Genomic DNA, 10150 nt, shown 5'->3' on the forward strand with positions numbered 1-10150 from the left:
CCACTTTTGGATTAAAACATCAAGTTGTGTGCACCCCCAGTACCCAAGTCATTAGATGGGTTAGGGTTCGGGTTAGCAACTGCAAGGAGAAGGTGTATTTTAGGAGGAATGAGCTGTTGTTTTCAGGGTGACAGGCTGTCAGACAAATGGGCTCTCAGTCCAGTGAGCCATTTTTCAGACTATATTACAGTCTGAGTGTGATTCCATTGTCAGCAATAGAAGACAAACTCATCTGAAGCTACAGTAATATGAGGCTCCAACAGTCTTGAGTTAGACAAGACAAGTTTAAATTCATCAAAGGATTTTTTATCTTTCTGTTGGAAATGTTGTTTGGATCAAAGTATAATTGTTCCCTGCCTCTGCATCCTGATATTGATTAATATAAAGTACAGATGAGTCAAAAGGATTCAGGGGTAATTAATCACCCGAATCTGTTGAGCCGTGAATGTAGGGCAGCATTTAAAAAGTAGGTTAGAAAACCAAAAAGAAAACCTTGAGAGTGCAAAAACATTTAGTGTGTGACACGGAGAGTGACAAAAAACCCCGCAGGGTATAATGTTTCCTAATACCATAAAGTGTTGTAGGGATTCTCCAGCTTTTCTCCACATCTCAGTGGTGCGTTGGTGGACCTGGAGGTCTGTGAAAGGAAAGAGTTGGCCTGCACATCAAGGCCGAGGAAATGGAAGAGCAGAGCTACTACTCATTAATGAGAAAATGTAAAACTAAGTCAATTATCAAAAAAAAAGAAAGAAAAATGCATATTTATACTGAAATATCAGTCTAATAAAAACATCTTAATACAAGGCCCACTTGGCTATTTCTGGAGTGTTTAACCATATGATCATGGGACCAAATATGTGATCATGTTATAACAGGTGGTTGTATATGGAAGTATATCTTAACTTGTCATTAGGCTTAAAACAAGGATGTTGTCTTTGTGAAAGACACTGACATATTGAGGAAAGGTGTTTTTCATTAGTCAGTGTTTCCATCAGTGTATTTTTATCCACATTTTGAAGTGTTGTATTAAGAAAGAGTGACGGAAACAACGAGATTCAACAAAACTTCTTCACTTTCGCAACCGAGTTTTAATGGTTGCTTGAGGTGTTTTTTCAAAAAGGAATTAATGCACTGACTGATCAGCTGTTTCTGCCCCAACAGTCTCCTCATCACTTCCCTGGTGTTTGAGGTTTGAGTTTTGGAGAAGTGGCACCACTTACCGCTTATCTTAATGAACCAATTCCTAATAACTGCAGTCACTTAAAATTCTGTAAAAATTTGTTTGGAATTTGTTACTGATGATTCATATTGTGATGGTGACATAATGGCCTGTTTGTTTAATCAGCAGTTTACAGTGTGTGATCTGTGGGTCGAAAGGTGAGACACAAAAGCATCTCTGGTGTTTCTTCAATGACCTTTAGTGACCTTTCATGCTGTTTCTTTATTTCTGGTTTTCTTATCCTTAAAGGAATAGTTTAACATTTTTGGAAATATATTTATTTGATTTTTTGTTTTACTTTTTATTTTTTGCTGACAATTATGAGAGGATTAGTGCCATCATGTCTTTATGGTAAATATGAAGCTACAACCATAACCAACAACTGGTTAGCTTAGCTCAGTATAAAGACTGGAAACAGCTAGCCTGGGTCTGTCCAAAGGTACCAAAATCCACTAGCATGTATGGACAGATTGTTTCCTTCTGTCCCTGCTGCTGGTTGTAGCTTTATATTGAAAGGACAAATGTGTCTAATTTTGTTCTCAGCAAGAAAAAGAACAAGAGTTTTCCCAAAATTTCAAATAATTAATTTTAATCCCGCTTCAGAGCAATGTGATTAATGTCAATATGAATAAAATCGGACATATAAAACACATTAACACAGAATGTGTAACATTTCACTCAGGAAGTAACTTTGAGGCCATTTCTCAAAGTTGTTTCTCCTTTTTTTTAATGGGAGTGAGCCCAGGCTGTTGCAGAAGAAGTCATGGAAAAACAATCACTGCAGTCTCAGAGGCATTTCTTTTTTTTTTTTTTTCTTTTTTTCAGGAGGCGACAGACTTTAAGCACCTAAGGATTCTGGGACCTCAGGACACCCAGCTGCGCTGTGGGTGTCCATAAGGTTTCATAATTAAAGTTGATCCGCTCAGAGAATGACTCACTCTCCAATTACTGTGTGGACACCTCACATTAATTGTCTCTTTATTAACTTCAAATTACAACAGGGGCCAGACGCATTCAACACCTTTTCTGTGCTGTCAAGGCACCATATGAGGCTAATGTCACTGTCACCTGGGAATTTATGAATGAGGGGAAAGTGGCTGATGATGAATAGGCTATTATCCATTGAAAGAGGCGAGAATTTGCAATGAAACATTTCTAGAGATTTGATTATTTTCAGTGCCCTTTGAAAATTGTCAGTAATTCTAATATGAGCACCACTCTCCGTGTGAAAGCATGTCTGTAATCGTACAAGCGTGTCTGCACGTATGAGAGGAGTCGCTGACCCTTGAGTTTGCTTCATGTAGAAGATAAATTGCTTTCCGAAGATCAGGCACAATCTCCATAAAGCTGAGGAAAGGGGAAAAACTAGTAGTTGAAGTAGCAGCACAATCCTCCTAAAAGCCACATCTACAGATTTATTACTGCTGAGGGAAAAGAGGAAGAGGCCTCCGTGTGTCAGTGAAAGAGAGCGTGCTGTGAGGCTGCTTTCACTCCACCTGTCTGGTGCAAAAGACCTGTAGGTTCAGCAACTGATTTTGTGAAAAACTGTATATAAGAAAGTGTTTTTTAATTCATTGTTTTACGTAATTAACATCATTTAGAAACAAAAACAAATATTGTTCATTGATTTTCAACAATTTGGCACATTATAATTGATTTGGTTCTTTTTGTTACACAGGATGATTTTTATTCATTTACATTCAAAAACATCTTGCATTTGTCAATATAGCATAGAGATCATGATAACCAAGGGATTGTTTTTGTGAAAATCAATTAAAAAGACAATTACTAGCAAGTACTCACTTGCAAATAATTGTTTGCAACATCCAAAGGATTTTAATGAGAGCAGGTTGCACATAAAAACATATACATATCTCAACTTCCACTTTAAATGTATTTAAGATAATACTTAATTTTTAATCAATTTTTTAAAATATGTATGGTGTAAGAAATTCAATAGAACAATGATTGAGGGATCCACAGTTAATTATCATATATATCTGCTGTTTCATATGTGATACACATTTTCAACATGATTTTAATAAATAAGCTACAAAAAAGTAATTATATGTTGTTTCAGTACAGTAGAAATTCATATTGGAATTAGTAACAATTAAACTGTTTTTTTATTATTATTTTTCTGTGTATTTATTTCCCTGCCAAAAGTGTACGCGTGAGTACGTGAGGGCAGCCATGTTGGATTTTGCTGCCTGCAGTGCACTGATAATCCACCATAAGGCTGAAGACATGTCTCAGAAAGAGACAAAGTTTTATCAGGAATGTATCGATAATATTGATTTTATAAAGGTCTCAAAAATTCATGCATCGAGCCTGATACAAATGGAGTTACAGGGTTAAATTATTCTGGGTTAGCAGACATAAAAGGTTCTTGTAGGGGCTTTGGTGTCTGGTTTTGCCTTCAATCTCTGAGTTTAATCGTATGCTTGGATCATTTTGTGGCTTCCTCCACTCTCACTTTCATCTCCTCTCCTCACTCGGCAGCAGACTGCAAACTTCAGTGTTAGTAGCTACTGTTGCTAATAAATACAGAGGGCCTTCAGCCTTTATCCAGACGAAGGCTCTCAGGAGAACCGCACAAGAACAAATGGCTTGCTTCATGATGACAACTTGCATGATGAAAAACTGCAGCTTACAGTCCTATACCGTGATTTAGACTCCACTGAGTGCTAATAAATTGTGTTAGGAACCAGCTCAATGTGTGCACTGCTTTATACTTTACATACGTGAAAGTCAGGCTGTAGAGATCTGTCCTGGGCGCTGCTCTGTGACAGCCTGTGAGTCCCGTCCTGTCCTCCTCGTGTCGGGAGGATGTTGAGAGGTTGAACAGAATCACATCCAATCTGTCCAAGGACGACCTGCTGGGAAGGTCCCCGCTTAATTTGTCTTCCCGCTGCTCTGCAATTGGCCCTTTGCCATATTTTAAAGTGAATACGAACAGTCAAAATGTCTCCCCCTCTCTCTGTCTCTCCTCCATCTCTCGCTGTCGGTACATGAGGGAGAAGGCAAATGGTGCAAAGGATGATGCTAGTTGCCTTCAAATGTGGCAGCGAGGATACTGACAATGACTGAGCCACCAGCCGTTGAATTAAATCAAGGAAACCGTGAAAACCTGTTGAAAAAACATGTGGCCGTGGGTGCTTCCAGTGTGATGTTAAAATATTTACCTTAAGTTCAGCAACAGGAGGTCTTCTTTGTCCACTCTGCTCAGTTCAGTTAAAGTCTGTAAAGCTGTAAAAATGTGTTAAAATGTCCTAACAACTGCCAATAGAGGCCTTTACAAAAACATGCTAATGCATACTGTAACATATTAGATAGAAGACAGTGTCTCTTAAATCATGTTTAATATGAAATATCACACTGGCGTTAGCAATCTGTGGATGTAGTCCAGTCTGTAATAGGTGTTTTAAACTTTATTGACCTTTTTGTAAGCTTACTTATATACTGTTGCTATGTCTGTCAAGATTTCTATTCTCGCTCTGCACATATGCAGTTTACAGTGATAACAGTGGCAGATTTAGCATTGAAGTTACCAGCAATTAAAATATGGACAACACCTCTCTACTTCCTCCCATGGTACAAAAATGAAGCCAGCGTATCCCGGATGTGAGAGCTGCCATCTTATCCTGGTGACGTCTTTTGGAGCCAGAGTTGTGTTGGTGTGGTATCAAGCTTAGCAAAAGATCAGTTGAATAACATCAAACTCTTCTGTCCCCGTCTGAAACTGTTTAATCAGTAGTTTCACAAAATAACTCAATCTCAGTCTGCTACAGTGCTTTCAACCATATCACGTGGTCTTCATCTGCAGGTGGAGATCGCTCCACTGTCATGAAGTTGGATCGATTGAAAAGTGAGCTTTGTAGCTGAAATAGGTGATATGCACTGTGAACATGCTAAAAAGAAAGTTATGGGTGAAATATAAACAGCTGCTGGACTCACAGCAAGGTGACTTTGTAATATGGTCAGAAAAAAGTTAGTAAGTAGACCTCAATTAATGATTGCTTTTATCAGTTTGTCAGTTGTTTTGTTTCTTTCCTTTCAGGCTCAGCACCCCTCCATATAAATCAATTTGTTCTATATTATTATTTATCTCGTCAACCAATCCCATCAGTCATCAAAGAGGGAACTACATCGAAATCTCATTATACAACCTCGTTGTAAATCCAACTCCTTGTCACAATTTAGTTGAATTTGTGCCAATGTTTCATTTAAACCAGGCAAGCTGGATGCTGGTTTCCAGATATGGACAAAGAAAGGAATAAGCAAAATATCTGAACTCTATAAAGAACCTTCTAATGATTTATGAGGACATATCTTTAATAAACAACATGCCTAAGAAGCACTTTTTTAAATATCTGCAACTGATGAGTTTCATATCCTCTATGCAGAACCAGTCACTGATAATTCCTCCACTGTCATCTTTGGAAGAAATTATTACTAAAAATTGTGATAGTAATGGTCTGATTTCATTCATGTACAGCTGCCTTGCATCTGGGTCTAATGAGACCTCAGTATCCAAACTTGATGCATGGAGGGCCGACTTAAAAGAGGACATTTCAAATAATGATGGAAAATAGCCTGGAGGAGGCTATCAGCCAACACTAATTTAAAACTACACAATACAATTGGCTGATGCTGACCTATATAAACCCCATGAAATAGAACAAATTTAACAGCAATATACCTGTTTTAAATGTGGTGAAGCCCAGGGAAGACTCATACATTGTATCTGGCAATGTGAAAAAACAAGAGATCCTGTATGGAGGTGACTGATAAAACTACAACAGTTTTGTCAGCGAATATTCCATTAAATTCCAAAACAATGCTGGTACACCTGTATCCAGCGGATCTCAAGCTAAGAACCAAAGAATATGGATTTATCGATTTTGCTGTACTGCGGGCAAAACAAATGATTGCTTTTAAGTGGAAGACAACTGGTGCTTGAGTCAAGACTATGGCACAATGCATGTCATTGGAGAGAATAACACGCACTTTGAAAAACAAACCGGAAGTTTATGAAGGAATCTGGAAACCATTTAGCCACTTTGGAGGGAAAAAAGGGGGGATATAGGCGAGCTTCTACAGAAGGAACAATTACTGTGTAATGATAGACTCCAGTTAGGGATGGAAGATTTTTTTTTTACAAAGATTTGGTGCAATAATGTTATGTTTGCCATGTATGGTACATATTTACTTGTTAGAGCTGCCAGTGAATTGCAATTTATATCAACTTTGTTATATGTTTTATATTGATTTGTACTCTAAACATAAAGGAGATGTGAGGAGAGAGAACAAATGGGTGTGTGTGGGGTTAGGAGGGTGGGATTTGACTGTTTGTTAAAGTAAAAAAAAAAATTACAGTTTAATATACAGAATAATTCTGTTGTTCTGTTGTTTTAAAAAAGTCCATAAATAAATCACCTTGTATCCAGATTATTATTTCCAAGGTCAATCATAGACTCTGGTGCTTCGTTTAATCAGTGTTTCACCTCTCCTGAGATATAACCACAAAAATGACACAAAAACATGTAAACATGGGCTACCAAGTTTGGTCATGAGCTGGCTTTGAGACCTCGAAACTTTAATGGTCTCTGTTTATCTCCGTGTGTTTTCTGAGTGTGTTGTAATGAAACACTTGATACTGTGTTGTACACAGAGGTAGAAGATGAGTCATCACTCCCCTCCAGCAGTTAGTTAGTAAGCACATCAGGCACACGGGAAGACTGACGCAAGTGAAGCACCTGATCATAAAGTGAAGGATCATGACACCGCTAAGTGTGGTTTTATAAGTGCTCCATCATTAGGAAGAAGTCATGTGAGTTATTTAAAAGAATGAAGACAAACCACAACAGGCTGCAGGTGAAATCTGAGGTCTGTGCTGCCATCTGCTGTTCATGTTTTTCAGCACATTTCGAGTACCTCACCTGACACGTCATATGAGTAAAGTCATTCACATGGGTGGAAAACATTATATGCTGCATTGTATCACTTGTGTATAAGCTGCATGCAAGATACATGAGTTTCTCAAGTTCACAAGTAAGCCTAAACATTTACACAAGTATTGTATATAACTATAGATTTGGGGTACTTACATGTCATACCACTTTACACTTGTAGAGAGAAATAAAATAACCAACCGCACAACCACCACACTAGACAGTTGCAATTTAAAATCCTGCACTGCTTGCAAATTTCTACCAACAAAAGACATAAACGCTTTCACCTTTGTGCCTAAAAATGTAAAATTTCAGTGGGGACCTGCACTGATTGCATTGGGTCCTGTCACAAAATTCAAGCATATTGGATGGATTCTTTGCAAAACATATTTGGTGTGGCTTCTTTTGGTGCAAGTTCTAGCAGACTATAAAATATTCTTTCCTCTTGAATACTTGACCTGCCTATTCCACTCCTCCACCTATGTGTTGTACAGTTGACCATGTTTTGCTGGTGTTTTTTCTTGCTCTGTGTTCACAAAAAAACCCCTCAATAAATGAGCTTGAGTAAAAAAAAAGTGAGTACCCAAAATGCACCAGAATGCCTCTTTAGTGTTATTTGATTAGCATTGATGATGATTTCTAATTCAGTAGCATGTAAACAACATTTTCAGGGCGAGAGTGAGCTACTTTACAACTTTACATATAATACTATTTACACAGTAAAATAATGTGGTGTGCTTGTGCAGGAAAGCATCAAGAAACAAAAGTCTCAAAGTGTAAAAGCAAAGCCTCCACTTGCAGTGTTAGTCAGTATAAGGCATGTGAGAGAACGTGTGAGCTCCTACAGACATCCAGCAGTCTATGAGGCTGTCAAATGCAGGTGATGAAGGTAACTCTGTAGCAGAGGAGACAGGTGTTACCAATCAACAGATGACTGCCTGATTCATATAAACACAGCATCTGTGTGTCAGTTTGTAGCTGCTGTCTTAACTGGAAGAAAGTGCAGAATACTGGTGAGTGTTAATGTGGAGTTTACTGTGAGAGAAATGAGTTTATTATTTGTTAAATTGTGTGTTTTAAGGTGGTGTTACCTCCACCAAAATGTTGCTTTTAAAACATTTTAGCTTCATGACCTCAAATTCTGTGGGATACAATTTTAGCATAGCAGCTGTTTCAATGACTCTTTAAAATAAGTGTTGCTTTTGAACCCTGTAGACTCTAAAATTCAGGGCCTCTTTCATTACTGTATAATCTCAATTTAAGTATTTCATTGCATTCAGTCTAAAGATGTCCGGCCGTGGGAAGAAAGTTGCACCCAAACCAAAATCTCAAATGTCCCGGTCTGCCAGAGCCGGGATCACCTTCCCCGTGGGCCGAATCCACAGACTGCTGAGGAAAGGAAACTACGCTGAGCGAATTGGCAACGGCTCTGCAGTCTACCTCTCAGCCGTCCTGGAGTACCTCTGCGCTGAAATCCTGGAGTTGGCTGGAAACGCCTGCCGTGACAACAAGAAGCAACGCATCGCTCCTCGCCACATCCTGCTGGCGGTGAAAAACGATGAAGAGCTCAACAAACTGCTGGCAGGGGTCACTATCTCAGATGGTGGGGTCATCCCGAATATCCAGGCAAGCCTTCTCCCCAAGAAGACCAAGGCACCCAAAGATGACAGCATGGCTAAAGATGTTGAGTCTCAGGAGTTTTAAATGTGACTGCACTTAACAATGTTTGAAATTTTATTATTAAAGTCTTATTTTTAAACTAGTGTCATTACTTAACACTGAGCAAGGCACTGGAAGCAGTGGTCTGTCAGGGAAACTCTGTCCACATGTGTCTTGGCACCATTTGCAAGGAGCTGAGCAGGTTTCTCTGAATGGTTCGGAAATGTGCTTCATTTCCTACTTCCTGTAGCTGAGGAGACGTCATGCTTTTTGAGGAATATAAAGTGGCTAACGATTTGTTCAGCTTTAATGTCCCTCAAAGCTCCCATCTTTAAACAAAACACTGGTTTTACTCCTGTGACCCTGATGTGAACAGACTAAACTCTGGCTCTACATTTTGGCCTTTGTTGGCATTGGTTTTAACATGTTCTGTTCAGAAAGTGCAACTACGCCATGAGGTTTGACTGGGTTTGCTGGTGGTAATTGCTAAAATCTCAATTTTATCCAGGATGGGCTTTTATCTTACTCGGCTGTTAGCAGTAAGGAATAATGCTTTAAAATGACTGGACTGTGCCAACACAGGAAAAAGCTGCATTATAAGAGTCTTTCTTGTAGGGAAAGAAGTCCACCAAATGGAGTCCTTTTCCAAGTGAAGGGCTCTCCAGGTTTGAATTAAGATGCAGTGCTGCTTATAATGAAACTAAAGGATGCATATGATACTTGGCTGTTTTTCTCAGGTGCTATGAGTCTTTAAAATCCTGATTTCAAAATAAATTGGAGAGAATGCATGCCAACAGGTGCAACACCTGTATTGTGCAAATCTGTAGTTAAGGCTTACTTTGATCTACAGCTTTACATACAAGCAAGAACATCAGATTTTTACTTGAGACACTTGAAAATTGGTATGTAACTCCTGTACAAGGTATATGTCCTGAAAGAGACCAGTAGTTCACAAATTATTCAAAAATTAGAGCAGCTGCTTCCCAACTAAAAGATCCAGGAGTGAAACCCAACTCCAGCCAACATGCATGTTGGTTGTCGAAGATACTTCCACATGGAGATGGTTGACTGGGGACAACCTGATTTGTGCATTTGTCTCTCTGCTAAAGCATGCAATCTCACATTTGCTTGAAAAAAAACCCAAAACTATGACACAACACAATTTGTAAATTGTATATGATGTTTGGCAGTAAGAGTCCTGTGTGTTTCTTGATCTTTTTTTTTTTTTTTACTGGTTTTGCTGCTTTCAAGGAATTCTTGTACTAAAACAGAAAAAAAAATACAAAATTTGGGGAAGATTTAAACAATTTTTGATTTA

General features: G+C 38.6%; 1 protein-coding gene across 1 annotated transcript; it reads left to right on the top strand.

Moving 5' to 3' along the window:
- The first annotated feature begins 8055 nt into the window (after positions 1 to 8055).
- LOC146328735 (histone H2A-like) lies at positions 8056 to 8932 on the top strand. Its single transcript, XM_084716487.1, has 2 exons — positions 8056 to 8186; positions 8454 to 8932. The coding sequence occupies exon 2, from the start codon at positions 8461 to 8463 to the stop codon at positions 8875 to 8877; it is 417 nt and encodes a 138-aa protein (XP_084572613.1). The 5' UTR covers positions 8056 to 8186; positions 8454 to 8460; the 3' UTR covers positions 8878 to 8932.
- Positions 8933 to 10150: the final 1218 nt, after the last annotated feature.

This window comes from Lutjanus erythropterus, chromosome 4, assembly GCF_056507025.1.
Source record: "Lutjanus erythropterus isolate fLutEry1 chromosome 4, fLutEry1.hap2, whole genome shotgun sequence".
NCBI classification, from domain to species: Eukaryota; Metazoa; Chordata; class Actinopteri; order Lutjaniformes; family Lutjanidae; genus Lutjanus; species Lutjanus erythropterus.

What these genes read in the sequence shown, in the direction of transcription:
- LOC146328735 (XM_084716487.1), top strand. Translation starts at nt 8,461, where the DNA reads ATGTCCGGCCGTGGGAAGAAAGTTGCACCCAAACCAAAATCTCAAATG.